Source organism: Grammomys surdaster, unplaced genomic scaffold (assembly GCF_004785775.1).
Source record: "Grammomys surdaster isolate TR1022 unplaced genomic scaffold, NIH_TR_1.0 133, whole genome shotgun sequence".
Classification (NCBI taxonomy): domain Eukaryota; kingdom Metazoa; phylum Chordata; class Mammalia; order Rodentia; family Muridae; genus Grammomys; species Grammomys surdaster.
In genome coordinates, this window is record NW_021604591.1 from 710,103 (window position 1) to 725,940 (window position 15,838).

The following is a 15,838-nucleotide window of genomic DNA, read 5'->3' on the forward strand; positions in this document are numbered from 1 at the left end:
ATAGTTTTTCTCCAGGTAGTAGGAAGAACTTCATTCTTTAGGCAGACAGAGGTCAAGTATAGTCAGGTTTAGGATCCTCACAAAAATCATCTAGAGCTCAAGGAATGGTTTCATGCTTAAGATTGTTTACTGCTCTTTCAAAAGACCTGAGCTATGTTCCTAGCACCTATGTAAGGCTGCTCTTGTAACACTAAATTCAGGGGATCCCATGTTCTCTTCTGAGTATTGACAGTAACTGCACTCAGGCGCACACACCCATACATAGACACACATGAATTAAGAATAAAAATAAATCTGTTAAAAAATTGGCTCTTTTCCCTCGTTCACATTTGCAGAGAAAATTTTGTTTCAGCCACGTTAAAGAAAAACTTCAGTCTTGATATTTAGGAAAAAAAAAAGAGTTCATTCCTTCATCCTTCCAAACAAGGTACAATACAACTGAGTAACAATACACATTCTGAAAAACACAGCAGTATCTTATATTTCTCCCTACTCTTTAAGTATAATTCAGATATTAAGGAAAAAAAGCTTCTAATCACATTAATACATTACAGAAAACCAAAATTAACTTACCACATAAAATAAATTAAAACATTACATATTAACCTTCAGTGCATCATATACAGAAGTCAGAAAGATGAGTTCTAAGAACAGCATCGAGTTTTTTATAATAAACTTATTCCACTGTGGAGAGGAGCTGCTTTCCAGTTCTCTCTGTGTGTGTACATGTGCACATGTGTGCATACAACACTGTGTCTTTGAGATAGATCAATGGCTTCAGGGAATACATCTTATACCAGAACATTAAAAAACAAACACAAGCCAGGTATGGCAACACACACCTGTAACCCAGTAGGCTGAGGCAGGGGAATCATAGGTTCAAGGCTGGCCTGGGCTATAGAGTGAAACCCTGTGTGAAAAATGTGTCATCTAGTCTGGCCCCCTGTGGCCTTGGGAGAGAGACAAGGCTATTACTCACGACAGGACTGGGCCTGTAGCAGTGTCAGAGTGTTGCTGGTCCATCCAGTGGCTCATAGGCACGAGGGAACCTGGCCTGGGGACTTGCAGGGGGCAACACCACCATCTAAGACTCAGGGACACAGTCACTTTCCTTACCAGTGTGGGTAGGTGGGTACCGACATGTCTCCTTCCCCCACCCTCCCTTTTTTGGAGGAGAAAAGGGATGTTGGGACTATTGTTTCCACCTTTCTCTGGGGCACATGACAAACCAACTCATGGTGTGGTTCTGTGTGTGTTCACCTGGAATCTATCTTTCGGACTGGGTCCCATTGTACTTTTCCATGCATCCCATGGTGTGTTTAAAGTTACAGCTAGAAGTGTGAAGCCTTTCTAGAATCCATTTTTATTTTTAAAAATTAGATTTTATGCATGTATGTGTGTATACAAGCCCCTGCGTTTGTGTTGTGTATCCGTGGAAATCAGAAGACATCCTGGGCAAGTTGGCTCTCTTCTTCCAGCAGATGGGTCCCTGGGGATTGAACTCAGGTTCTCAGGGTTGTTGGTAAGTGCCATTTCTATCTGAGCTGTCTTGGTGTCCCTAGACTTAATTTCAGTTCATTTATTGGGAATGTTCACAGTCCCCTGAGTCACTGGGTCAGCTGTACTGCCCACTGACCTGTGTACCTGCTGAAGAGTCGATTCGGTAGCTGTACTGATATCAAGAGAGGGCCAGTATGACCTGACAGGAGGGTGCTGGTACAGTTAACCAGGCCTATCTGTGCTGTGAGATGGCACAGGAAGGAACACAGCATTTGTATGACTTCCAAAATCAAAGTCAACAAAGAAGCAGGTCTGTCATATGTTGGGGCAGGGATGATGTCCAACCAGACTTGCCTCAACCTAGTCTCAGCTTCTGACTCTTCAAAGGGCAGACTGATGGGACGGCACTTCTAGGTGACATTTGAGCCGGCTGCATCTGTGTACAGGCACTAGGATGGTACTAGCTGCTGTGACTGGCAGGACCTGAGAACTGGGATGTTCAGACACTAAAGCTGAGGTCCTTCCAAGATCCTCTGCCTTCACCATCGTGTGCTCGTGCTAACTTTCTCCACCTCTGCTGAGCCTTGCATGGTAACATCTTCAGGATGGGACACTAGTGAGGGAGTTCCCATTGATATTTAGATTTCAGTTCAAACTCCTTAAAAGATGTCAGACATCCAGGAGCCTCCAACAGACCAGAAAAGACCTGTCATTGGAAGCTAACAGTGTGAACTAAATTAAAACAAACCCTGCAACTCCATTGTGTTGACCCCCATGGGCCAGTACATTAGGTGGGGTCTACTGAGAGCATTGGGGCCCAATAGAGGGGCTAAAGTCCAGTGAGGTTGATTGGTGTCTGAGCAGCAGGCTACCCTTGGCCTTGACCCATTTGTATGACCCAAGGAAAGCAAACTTAACCTATTTTCTTTAATAATCAAAAAGACTCTGTTGGGCGTGGTGGTGCACACCTGTAAGCCCAGCAGCTCTCAGGATGGTGAGGCAGGAGGATCTTAACTTCAAGGCCAACCTGGGCTATACAGCAAGACCTGACTTTTCAAGACTCTGCAAGAAGAGTGAGGAACAGGCAGAACTTTCTGATAGAAGTTTCAGACCAACTTGGTATGTCAAATACCCCTTTCCTGATGTCTTACGCTAGAGGCTCTGGAGCAGGGAGGGGGCGGACTTTTCACTCCTCAGTTGGAGAATGGCCTCCTCAATAAGTAGCTGAATGGATTTACTGTCACTCTGTCCCCTGACGGTCCCGAGCAGCCCAGGAACAAGGGTGGGCTCAATGGATGCTCAGGGAACACGTCTCCTTCCCCAGAGGGGGCTGGAGAGGCTTGGAATCAATTTTGTTAATAATGCCAACATTCTGAAAGGGGAAACAAAACAAAACAAAACAAAACAAAACAAAACAAAACTGTGGGCTATTTTTCTTAATGCTTGAAAATAAATAGGAAAGGTAAATGTTTCCTTCTAAAAATAAGCAAAAACCAATAAAGGGCTGGTCCCCTTCACGGATTTGGCCCACGGCTCACTGCTAATGCGGGAGCTGGGCTCACGAGGATGTTAATCCACTTAATCAAGTGTTGGAATGTGCGTCCTCCCTAGGTGCCCACACAGGCTCTCTTGTCCTTTTGTCCCCACAAGGGGGACTGTTTCTGCCATTGGCCTTGCTAACTTTGCTACAGCATGTATCCAGGGACTTTCCTGTCTTAGTGGGCACAACCTCTCGATAGCAGTTTGGTTCCCAGCAGAATGGACGTTTGAATTCTGTCTCTATGGCCCCTGGAGACTGTCCTCCCTGCAGCCTTACTTTATCAAAGCGGCTGGCCATTTCTATTTGGTGTAACTTCATGGTCAGCCACTCATGTATCACTAACATGGAAGCCCAACATTGACATAAAGAGATTACAAATAAAACCGTGTTATCCACTTAATAAATAAGACACACATTCTGACAACAGCTTGAGGAGTTGTCAGGGCTCATGGGAGACCAGAGTGTCGTCAAAGAATAATAGACGTTTCCCCTTGTCCATTCTGTACACCAACCATGGCGTCTCTGTGATGGGTAGATGGCCCATGGAGAAGAAAGAGTCTGGAATTCATGGCAGGCAGGAGACACCAACCCAAGCTCACTCTTGGTGTGGGCTAGCAGGAGGGCCAGCCCTTTGAGGTTCTTGTTCAACTTGTCTTTAAAATGTAGTCTACTGGCCTCTTCTCTACGGTATACTGAGAGAGCACAGCAGGCAGCTTTACCACACAGTTTTGAAGACTCTCAAAGGACAGAAGGCTGCCGAGGCGGTTGTGTACTGAGGGGGAAGGTCTCCCAGCATGTCCCAGGGGCCTGGGCACTGCTGGTGGTCTTGTCCCGAGACCCCTTTCCTTGGTTGGGCTGTCATAGGCCTCCTAGCCAAATTCCTCCTCTGGGATCTTCAGACCACTGGCAGACAAGAAAAAACAGGATAAGCAATGTGGGTCTGAGCCATGCTGTGTAGACAAGCTGGGACAGAGACTCGAGGCAAGATCATCGAATGTCACGGGCTTCTCTGAGCAGCCATGCCCAGTTCCAGGTCAGCCTCAGGGGCATCTGCTTCTGAAACTTTGCTTTCAGTGATCGAATATGAGTTACACAGTGTGTGTGTGTGTGTGTGTTTGTGTGTTTGTGTGTGTGTGTGTGTGTGTGTGTGTGTGTGTGTGTGCGGGGTTCAGTGGCAGAGAAAGATATGCTATAGTAGAGAAGCAGTTGGGGAGATATTTCTGTCAGGAGGGCTGCAGTCCAACCAGACCTGTGGCCAGTTCTACTCAAAGGAATGGCAGGGAAAAGAGTCCCTCCCCTCCCCTCTCACTGTTTTTGTCTTAGCACCTCTGTGCCAACTTGGAAAATGGTGGCCATTCTCTCCAGTCGGTAGTCCCTCCCCAGAAAGAAAAGGGTGGAAGCTGCCCTGTACCTGTCTCAGAGTGGCAGCAAGCCGTCCTTCCCTTCAGGAGGGCACTGGGCTTCTCGTGTCTGCAGACGAGGGCACGGCACCACTCACAGTGTTTGCGGAGCTGACAGCAGCTGGGGACAGAAGGAACAGGCTGAGCGGCACCTGCCTGTCAGGAGAGCCCAGCTGGTAGCCCTGGGTACCCATTCAGGTTTGCAGAGCATCAGTCACCTCAGGACACTGAGGACCTGGACAGATCCTGACCAGCCACAAAATACCTGCTGGCTGTCAGCACGATTGCTATAGATAGCTCTGCTCTAGCTTCCCCAGGTCACCGGGCTCCAGATTCCCTGGCTGGCTGAGGGGACAGATCAGTCACATAGCTGCCTGCTGTCTCTATAAAGGGGCAGCTGAGAGGCTCTGCCAGTGTAATAATGGCCTTACAACAGACACAAGGGCTAGGACAGCAGACCCTGGGGCCAGAGGCCATGATGCTTCAGGAGGTGGCCCTTCATCCAGGAGTGTCACTAGGCTTATGCCTCAGTTGTCCCAACAGAAGCAACTTACCAGAAAAGTGCCTTTTATTGCCCTGTGTGCAAACTGGTCAGCTTTGAAGGATAAAAGCCTGGTGTTGCCTTCATACCCAGACCCACTGAAATAGCCTTAGTGTGGTCTGCAGTCCCAGTCTTGAGTGAACTGTGCTCCCAGGCTGCCTTTAACTGAGTGTGCCCTGTGCCGATTCAAACTAGGGAAAATCTTCTGAGCCCCTTGACTTAGACTTAACCATCCCGTGGAGTAAGTCTGGCTTGGTGTCTGCTGCAGAGAATACAGCATTGTATTTCCAGGAGCTCTGGTTGCACTGGCTAGGCCAGTGGGCAGCTACGGGCAAGGTAACAGAATAAGGTACTCCTGTAGTCTCCCTTGACCTGGGGCTCAGCTCAGCTTCCTGGAGGATGTGATTCGGAGGATGAGCGGGTGGTGGAGGAGAGAGAAGAAGGGCAGTGTGGGGTGATGACAGCATTGAGCCTCTGCTGTAACTTTAGAGCTTGTCAAGTGTTTTCTGCATGGAGGAAACACTTTTGCAGTGGTCCAAGGGGGCTGGGTGCTGTTTCTAGCTCTCTTTGGAGCACCTGCCCAGATAATAAGTTTTCAGGAGGTTCTGGGTTCGAGGGCAGTGATGAGACATGCCTTTGATTTGACATGCCTTCTACAAGAGCTCAGAACCACTGCTAGCAACCACGCCATGCTCCAGGCAGTCACGTGGCTTGCTTGACGCTATGTGGTGAGACATTAACTGTCCTCGCAGCTCAGCTGATACCACTCTCATGTCTCAACGGCAAGCTGATGGCTATTTTGTGTGGCCATACTTCAGATGTCCTGGCAGAGCAGGTGGGTGGGGGACACAAACTTGGGGATGACAGATACTCACTGGATCAGAACGCAGGTGACAATGAGGACAGCCAGGGCCACAATGGAGACCACCACCAGGGCGGTGATGGCCTGCTTCTTCTGGCTGGCAGCCACCACTGCCAAGAGGTCTGCATGCTCACAGCGAACACCCACGTACCCAGAGTGGCAGCTGAGGGAGAAAGGAATGTTAGCCTGCTCCTGACCGAGGACATTGGACAAGCCCCAGAGAGTACAGGCGTCCTTTGTGATTGGAGACACAGGTGTGGGGCAGTGTGTCCACCTTCCTGCCAAGGTGCTGCTTGCTGAGGGGAGGGCAAACTGATCCCTTGCTTTACCAAGGGTACACTTGTGATCACTGATTTTATGCTAACCCTTGAGTGCTAATGGCAGCATTGATGACAAAAAACCCTCCATTTTGATAGGTGATGAAACTCCTGGTTATCATTACTCTGTGTGTGGCATGTTCATGTGTCTGTGTGTGAGATGTTCACGTGTGTGTGTGTGTGTGTGTGTTGGTATAGGTGCATGGGTGTATGCACATCTGTGAAGGCCAGAAGTCAATGTTGAGTGTCTTTCTGTGTCACCCTCTGCCTTATTTTGGAAACAATGTTTCTTGCTGTGTCTGGAGTTTAACTAAATGGCGAGGCTGGCTGGCCACCAAGCCCCAAGGATCCTTCTGCCTCCTCAGTCATGGGGTTATATAGATTGCTACCCAGGGGGGATTCCACCCTCTCAGAGGAGAAGGGGAGGGGCAGTGGAGGAGGGACCAGGTGAAGGGAGGACCAGGAGGAAGGGAGACAGTAATTGGATGGAAAGTGAATAAATAAATTAATTAATGGAAAAAAGAGGGGCTCTAAAGAACAAAGAACACAGAAAAGATCTTGGGCTTAAAGGCCCTACTGGGCACCTGTCACTGGCCAGGCTGCTCCACAGACATTCCAGGTGGGATCCCTGAGTCCACTCAGCTCCCACAAAGGCTCACGGAGCTACAGGATAAACAAGGTATGTTTTCTCAGATCATGGCTTTTGTTCCGGGCTAAACATCAGCATTGGATGTTGAAGGGACAGGTGGTGCAGGGGTCCAAGGTGGCAACCAGAAGATGCTGACCACTTCTATAGGAGCTCTCAGTGCAAGGACACACAGCCTTCCTGGACTCATTCAGAGGTGGCTTTTAGTTGAAACTCAGGTACCTGAGTTTTATTGTTGTTTTGTTTTTGAGACAGGGTCTGGCTATGTATATGTAGCCTTGGCTAGCTCAAACTCATGATCCTCCTGCCTCAGCTTCCGAATGTCCAGAAGACAGCAGTGTACCACCAAGCTTGGCTACTTGTTCTTTGGTAGGGGTTCTTTTATGCTTCGTGTGTTCTTTCATTTAATCTTGTCATGAAAAAGTCAAGTCACCTGCTGTCCCTACACCTGCTTCCCTGGGGACTTGAAGGACATTTGTACCGAGTCCACAACTGGGATCCGGCTCCCTCCCCTTTGCCAGGCTGATATGCTTATTATGGTTTAGTCTCTTATCTTGAGAGACTGGAAAAGATGAGAGTTAAAAGTTGTTCGTGGTGTAAAGGGCTTGTGTCCTTGGGAAATAAGAAAGCCAGGCTGGGATAACAGGGAAATAAGAGAATGCCTGACAGTCAGGCTGTCTATACCGACTCTCCAGGCTCAGTGCAGTGGGGTGCAGACAGGTTCTGTCTAACTAAACAAACAAACCCGAGGGGAGGTAGAAAGGAAACCAACTCACTGGATAGACACCAGCCTTTCCCCTGGGGGCAGATGGGGAACTGCAAGAGTGGGACAGAACCCAGTGCAGGTTGGGATCAGCTGTTGGCTTGGGCCACACAGGGTCTGACAACTGAGATAGATTCCCCCAGCCCATCCCAGATGCCCCTACCTTCCAGAGGTCATGGAGTTAGAGGTATCTTTTTTGTGATATTTGATATCTCTTCCATTCAGGGTCTTAACCTACTCCCCTAATATCCTGCCAGTTCGAGGAGTCCACATGGTCTCTACTAGCCCCGGGGCAGGTGTATGCACGGGTGGCCACACATGGGTGCTTGGACATCTCAAGTCCGACATCTTTCACCTGGAACACAATCCCCCACTCTCCCAACACTGTGCCCACAGACCACATTCTCCAAAAACTACATGCTTTCTGCATTCACCCACACACCAGCCTGTCCACTCTCCCACGGCCCGCTCACCAAGCGCCTCCCAGACCCTGTCCATCATTGAGCACCTGCAGCTCCACCTGTGCCTACCCTCTCTCCTCAGCCTCCATGCTCCTGGGGACTGGCCTTGACCTACAAAATGCTCTGCTTCTCAGCAGTTCCTCATGAGTGGGACGAAGACAAGAAGTGACATCTTGTCTTCTCTTTAATTCCCAATCTTCTAATATTAGACTTAATTATGCTGATTATTTTAAGCACAAGTCACACAAGGAGGGAGGAGTGTCACCTCACCTGGCTACAGATGAGTCACACCCTCACTCTGATGCCGATTCTACCCCTGGCAGGCAGATAAAAGGGAAATGTATGTGTGCATGTATGCATGTGTGTGTGCATGTATACATGAGTAAAATTCATTACATAAATGTAAGAAACTGCAAAAAAACAGTTTTAAAAAAGAAACACACAGTAAAAAAAAAAATTGAATAAAAAAAGAAACCCAAACCAACAATCTCAGGTTCTGCTGGAATAAAGATGTAGCTCAGAGCAACAGTGTTTGCCTGGCATGCACAAAGCCCCAGGTTTGATTCCCAGCAACACACTAGACAAGCAGAAAGCAAAAATCCTCTGTAAATCCACTTTAAAATGGAGTACATTGATTTCTGCATCTTAGTTTCACCAAACTTTTTCCATCCAGATGGTTCCCAGTGCAATATGTTAACCAAGGCTGGACATTATCTCTGTACTCAATGATACTTTGTTTGTATTTCAGATTATGTCCTCAGGACAGGAGCTCAGAGGGATACAACTTGGCACAGGCTCTGTAGGCAGATTGGCCTGTGTTCAAAGCCCTTTCTTCACTTCCTGTCTCTGTAACTTTGAGCCAGTAACTGCTCTTTACCGCATACTCTGCATCTTGAAAACGCAGTGCAAGTGAGAACCACTTCACAGTCAAGATCGCTAAAGGAGCCTTGTGGTTAGTGTGCTCAACACAAAGGCAGGCTACGCCTCTGTTAGATAGAAGTTAGGGAGCAGGGGATGGGTTGGGGGGATGGCTCCGTTGGAAGGGCTTGGCTTGCAGTGCAAGGATCTGAGGTCCAGGGCCAGAGGTGAAACTGTTTCTGATCACATTTTGTATCAGCTTGTGCTTAACTGTTTCTGATCACATTTTGTATCAGCTTGTGCTTAACTCGCATCATCCCCGAGGGGCTGGGCTGGGAGCAGACTCCCTGGACCAGTGGAAGGAGAATGGAGCTCACCTGAATCAAGAACTGGATTCAGGGCTGGGTGTGGTTCAGTCAGTGGCAAAGAGCACTTGTTTAGCCCTGGGTTCCATTCCCAGCTCTGAAATAACAAAAAGACCTGGATCCACCCCATCCTACTATCTTTCCCATGGGGCTGGGAGGCCAGGGCTCCTTCATTAGCTCAGAGAGAGGGCCTCTTGGGACATCTTCTAGAATTTTTCAGTGATGATGACAGAACTCACCCTCCTGCCACCTCCTGGTGTTCAGAGCTTAAAATGCAGGTTGGGGACCTGAAAACTAAACCCTACTTAATTAAATCAACGAATGTGGATCATTGCACGTGTCCAGAGGCACAGCAGCAATCCCTTCAGAGTCCTCTCTGTGCTCCCTTGATGTCCTGGTTCCTTCAGCTGCACACAGGGAAACTGAGGTTGAATGGGGCCAGGTCACATGTATGGGACACTCAGCTGGATTTAAACTCAGGTCTGTCTGATTCCCAGATCCAAAGAGACCCTCACTGTCTGCTTTGGGTGGAAGTGGGGCAGGACAAAACCAAGGTATAATTCTCTCTAGTCCTGCCACGGGGTAATGTCACGCTGCACCCCTGCTGGTATGATATCATACTGCCTTGCTCCCCCACTGGTGTTCAGAGGCTGATGGAGATGCCTGTGGGGGTTCCTATGCCAAGAGCAAACCCCCCCTCTGAATCTGATCTCTGTGGCTGTAGGGCTGCCTGTGCTGGAATGACGCTCATGGTTTACTCTCTCTAGGTGTCTGGCTGTTCAGACTCACTGGCATGCATTGTGGCCAGCTCTCTAGCCAGGGCATGGGAGAATATTTTCTTTGAGTGACAGAGATGTGTTTCTCTGGGGTTGCTGGCAGGGTCTTTAGTCACCAGGAACATTCAGGACAGGTGGGAAACTTTAAACAGTCTCTTGTGGTTCCTCACACTGTTCACCTAAGTGGATTCTGCCTCCTTCTGTCAGCAGACGACCACCTGCCCATGCCACCTTGGTACAAGGGTGGCCCCTGACCTTACATCTCCATAGTTTTCTGTTTCCTGCATGTCTTCCTGCCATGGTGTTGGACTGCAGTGAGATTTCTACAATGTTCAGATGAACAACCTTGGGCTTGTCTGAAACAAGTACATTTGAGGATCATTTTGGAGCTGTCTGACTAGTGGTGATTTTTTTTATTCCCTAGTTTTAGAGTATGAAATGTTGCTTTAGATTTTCTGGAACCCTAATGCCTTTATTCTTCTTGGAGAGTGTGCTCAGAAGCAGTGCCTGCCTCTGCACTACAGTCTCAGCTTGCTGGGGTTTCTTTACGAGCCCCTGACAGATGGGGCCCTACCTCAGGTATGTCAGTTTTATTGACCAGAATGTTGTATGTGTCAGCTCCTCCAAGCTGGGAAGTTCTTAAGAGCGGGGACAGAATGTTCTGGCTTTCCCTGCAGAGACTCGGAGTTTCTGGTCTGGTGGGAATTTGGTAGCTAGAACATTCTTCTGGTTACTATAAATATAAAGGTGTAAGGTGTGGTCCTGTCTCCCAGAGCTGATGCATCAGAAGGGGTAGAGAAGCAAACCTTACCAGGTCTCCAGGCCAGACAACATGCCTTGTTACGAGACACTGGCTCTGTGCCTCAAGAGTGCTGTGCAGAGGAGAGGGCCTACTCACAGCCACCACAGTCTATGATATTAAAAGGGCCCTCTGAGGACTAAGGGCCACTCACAACACTCGGGGGTCATAAGCAAGTAGCAATGGCAGTAGGTGATGGACACTAACATTCTGCTTTGGTGTCAGGCTATGCTGGGAGCAAGTGGGGACCAGAGATCTAGAGAGTACAGCCCTGTCTGGGTAGTATGTAGGTATACCCATGGGGGGGGGGTCAAGCCAACACTATGTCATCTGTTGAGTCAAGAGAAGCTGAGCACCTGTTGGGAAGTGTGAAGCCCAACTTCCAAGATGCACACAAGGACTTAGGGTCACCAGAGAAGAACACACAGTGTCACTTGTCACATTAACAGGCCCAAAGGTTAAATACTGCCCCTGGGCCACCAAGATCCAGCAGGGAAACTGAGAGAAGAAGGTGCTTGCTGTTTCCCATGGCCTCTGCTCTCCCAGGTTGGCACTGTCCTATTCTCAGCCCTTGGCCCCACAGAAGGCTAGTGAAGAGTCAGTACAATTGGTCCTGACCTCTCTCTAGGAGAGGCTTCACCTGGCAGAGTAAAATGCCCAAGCTATGCTTGGAAACAGGGAGCTTGACATCTTGAGGTGACTTTTGTGACAGATCCATTTTTGTTCATCTTGTCACAGTCACAACAGACAGTGAACATCTGCAAATATCTATGAACTTCCATGGCTCCCACTGTCCAGAGGATAAAGGCTCCCTCTCAGTGGACCCTGCTCTCCAATTCTTCCATCTTCTGCCTACCTGCTGTGGGTTCTGACCTTCAGCAGCCCTTTGGCACCTGGAACTGGACATCTTTCTGCTTGTCCTCTGGGTCAGACCCACATCTGCTGGGTGGCTTTCCTCCAGGGCCTTTCTTCCCTAACTCCACTGACCACAGCGATTACCACTGGCTCTTTTTTTAATTTATGTGTGGATGTGTGTGCACCCAACTGTGTGTTCATGTGTGCATGTGCCCAGACACACATGTTTGACACACATGTGGAGGTCATAGGGTAACCTTGAGTGTTGGTCTTTGCTTCTAGCTTGTTTGAGACAGGTCTTTGTTTGTTGTTGCATACATCAGACTAGCTGGACACTGAGCTTCTGGCAATTCTCCTGTCTCTGACCCCATCTTCTGGTAGAGGTGCACTGGGAATACAGACATGTCCCTTACTGCATTGGCTATTTATGTGGGAATCTCAACTCAGGTCATCAGGCTTGTGTGGCTAGTGCCTTACTCTCTGAACCATCTCCCCAGCCCCTATTGTTGGCTCGTGTGTCGTGTGTTAGGGAGGTTCAGTGCCTGCATGGCACTTGGCTGTGCTTTGTGAGGCACCAGAGAGTTGAGAGCCACCACAGTGTGACGTGAGTACTGGCCCTCTGCATGCCTTTCCAGCTATTTTGCAGGCTGGATACAAAGTGCTGGGTTCATGGAAACTTCATTATAGAGGTTCAGGTACCCAGGTCAATGTTTTCCTCCAGGAACTCTAAGTAGACAACTAAACTCTAGTCAGTTTGCTGTTTAAAAACGGATCCCAGCTCCAGCATCCTGGGACTCCCTTGCACCCTGGACATCTAGTTGGCCGTTCTCATCCTTCAGCCTGCTCAGCCCTCTGGGTCTCAGATCGATAGCCAGCCACATAGAAGCAAACACTCTTTTAATTGGGTGCCTGACCACCCTTCCCTTCCCCCAAGACCAGGGGATACTTACACACACGCTGGCTTCTCTTCCTGCACCAAAAACCTGCAGGTTCCATGGAAGCAGTACTGAGTGTGGGAATCTGGGCACTTGTTGAAGTGAGACACCACTGCAGCCGCCACTGGTGAGTCTGCTGGGGCAAAGAGACATCATCAGACCTGGCACAGCTCACACCCAGGAGGAACTTCTGCTCTCACCTGATGCCTTCTGCAAAACTCACTTCCTAATGCCCAGCCAGGGCTCAGAGTCTGCATTAAGCAGTCTGGGTATTTTTCTAAGATAACAAAAAATAATTTCTCCAAAGGTTTTGGTATAATTCAAAGATAGCCAGTTAGATTCATTTGCAAAATGGCACACACCTGAACTCCTAGCACTCAGACGGTAAAGGCAGAAGGATCATGAGTTCAAGGCCAACCTAACCCATATGTGGATCCCTTATCTCCAAGCCCAAGAAAGGGGCCAAAGAACAGCTCAGAGGGTGAAGTGCTCGCTGTGCAAAGATGAGGCTGAGTTTGGGCTCCAGGACCCACATAAAAAGACTTTACAGTAAGGACTGCAACTCCAGCATTGTAGTCCCTGGGGGATCACTATACTGCTGAAGGCAGGGCTCTATGCCTTATAACAGAATAAACAAAGATGCTCAGTAGAGAAATATACTGACGCACATGCAGGATGGACTCAGCGTTCCTGCTTCTGCGTTCAGAGTCTTTGAAGGAGTCATTGTAAGCAAAGGCAGATAACATCCTCAATAACATCCCAGAGATCCCTGCCAGGGCCCCCCCTCCTGTGTTATCTCCCGGCCCCAAAACTGGGGTCTACACCATGAAGAAACTCCACATGACACTCAAAGGTTTGTCCCTCTGTCCTTGGAGCACAGGGTGAGAGTGAAAAGCCTGCTACTTCTGCTTCTCTGGTTTTTGAGCCTCATGTAGTCCAGGCTGGTCCAAAATTCACTGTGTAGCCCAGACTAGTCTTGAACTCTTGATCTTCCTGCCTCCACCTCCAAAGTGCTGTGGTTATAGGAGTGTGACACTACCCCTGGTTTATTCAGTACTGGGATTGAAACCAGGCCAGCACTCTCTACAACTTGGCCTCATGCCAGTCCACTTCTGGTCCTTCATACAGCCAACTATCTGCCTGCTACCTACAATGCATAATTCCAGTCCTTCCTGATGCCCTTCTTTAGACTAAAAAGGTCTCAGAAAGGATGAATGAAGATCGATGACAGTACATGCTACAATAACCAAATGATAGTTTTTTTTAAAAAACCCTTTGCTTTAATTACAGTGATACATTTACTTTTGAATACCAGAAACAACAGAGATTTCTGAATTTAAAAAGTACTTTACTGAAACTATTGATATATAATAAAAACCACCTTAGAGAATAAAGGGCATCTTAATCCTCAACTCGTCGAGAGTCATAAAAACAGCATACACCGACATACTTATGCACCTACATTCCTGTTCTAAAAATCAAGGGTGAATCAGATTGTAACTAGGAAACTGCCCTTGTCTGGGACCCATAAAAGTGTTTGTGACCACCTAGGGCACCTTAGGGTACACTCAGACCCATATACGAGCTCATTCTTACTGACGTTCAAGGCTGGAGGGCTGGAGAGGGCTCTGCTGTGTGCCAGGTACTTTCCTTAACTGTGTCAAGGCAGGGCAGGCAACTTACCAAAGACAGGCTTTGCCCAGGTACCGTCTCCTCATTGGGTAGGGGGCAACATGGCTTCTAGTTTATCAAAGTAAATTTATGAGGAGACTCCAAGTTCCTGACATCCTCCCCCAAGATTAAGTCTCTCAACTTCTTTTTCTCTTTTTATTCTTTTAAACTGAAAGATGTGTGTATGTGTGTGTGTATGTATGTGTGTGTATGTGTGTGTGTGTTTGTGTAAGTGCTCTTTCTCCAGCTCTTTCTTCTTGCTTAAAGGTGTCATTAGGTAGCCCAGGCTGGCCCCAAATTCATATCAATTATCCTACTTTAGCTGAGGGCTAGAATTACAGGTGTGTACCATCACGCTTGTCCCCTCTTTCCCTTGCCCCTCCCTCCTCTTTCTAAAAACACAATAAAATATCAAGAGACATAAGGAAAGCTTAAGGAAATATAGCCAGGTAGAAAAGGTGGGTGAAGGGTAGGATACTGGGCAACAGCTAAACAAGGGCTGGCCCTTGGAGGGCAGGCCAGGCCCAGGCCCCTGGCCAGGGCCATCTCGTACAGGCACCATGTCTGATTAGCTGAGGGGCTGATAGGAAAAGCAAATGTTCTGCTTAGAGAGTAGCCTAGCACCAGGCACTTGCAAGCAGCTGGTGTTTCAAAACTGCTCAGTTCCTGTTGTTGTAGAATTGATGAGAGGCCCCTCCATCCTGGAGACCTGACACCCATCCTGTGGACATCACTGCTCTCTGGAGAAACTATGAAGGCGAGACCACAGGCCCACTAATAGGTCCCAGAGCCCAGCCCAGCTCACAGAAAGAGTCTGGAATGGCAATCAGGGGATGAGGAAATCCCTGCTTCAATCCACAGGGGGGTCAGAAGTCTGGGCAGACACCATCTGCAGGGGCTTTGGGAGCTGAGGTAGGGGAGCTCCAGGGTTGCAGCAGCCACACCCTTGAGCAGTCTTGAGGAGGAGCCCTAATTGGCCTGTATGTCTAGCTAGTTGATGGGGGCCTAGGAGACTGTGACTCTTCACTCTTCCCCAGATGTCGTGTTTGCCAGTTGTAAAGCTGACGTCATTTATAGCCCTTCCATCACTTCCGCAAGTAGCCCAAGTAACTTTCCAACAGTTTCAACATGACATCTAGCAAGATTTTCCAGCCAAGGGTAGCAGTTCAGAGGCAACAATGGCAGAGCTGACTACAGCCAGGGAAAAGCAGACACTAGAAGAGCACCCCCTTTAGGGCTAGACAAGTATTTCACTATGAGGCCAATCTGGAGGCCCTATGGTTGAGGGAAGCTGTAGTCAGGGCAGCAGGCCTGGCTATAGGGCTGGGAGGGGATTCATCTGACTCCACACATGTGCTCATGTGCTATGGTACCCACTCCCCATACACTGCCACATAATAGATAGTAACTGATGATAAACAGATGGATAGATAGATGATAGATAGATAGATAGATGATAGATAGATAGATAGATAGATAGATAGATAAGCAACCAACCAATCAAACCAACAAATAAGTAAATGTAAAACGTAAATGTGCTTCCCATGAC

General features: G+C 48.4%; 1 protein-coding gene across 1 annotated transcript in view; it reads right to left on the reverse strand.

The window, feature by feature from the left end:
- Positions 1-382: 382 nt before the first annotated feature.
- Positions 383-15,838, reverse strand: part of Tgfa (transforming growth factor alpha) — an 86,385-nt gene continuing 70,929 nt past the window's right edge. The window contains 4 exon segments of the mRNA XM_028762502.1: positions 383-3,943; positions 4,452-4,561; positions 5,857-6,006; positions 12,634-12,751. Of these exon segments, the coding sequence (XP_028618335.1) occupies positions 3,936-3,943; positions 4,452-4,561; positions 5,857-6,006; positions 12,634-12,751 (386 nt within the window). The 3' untranslated portion in view covers positions 383-3,935.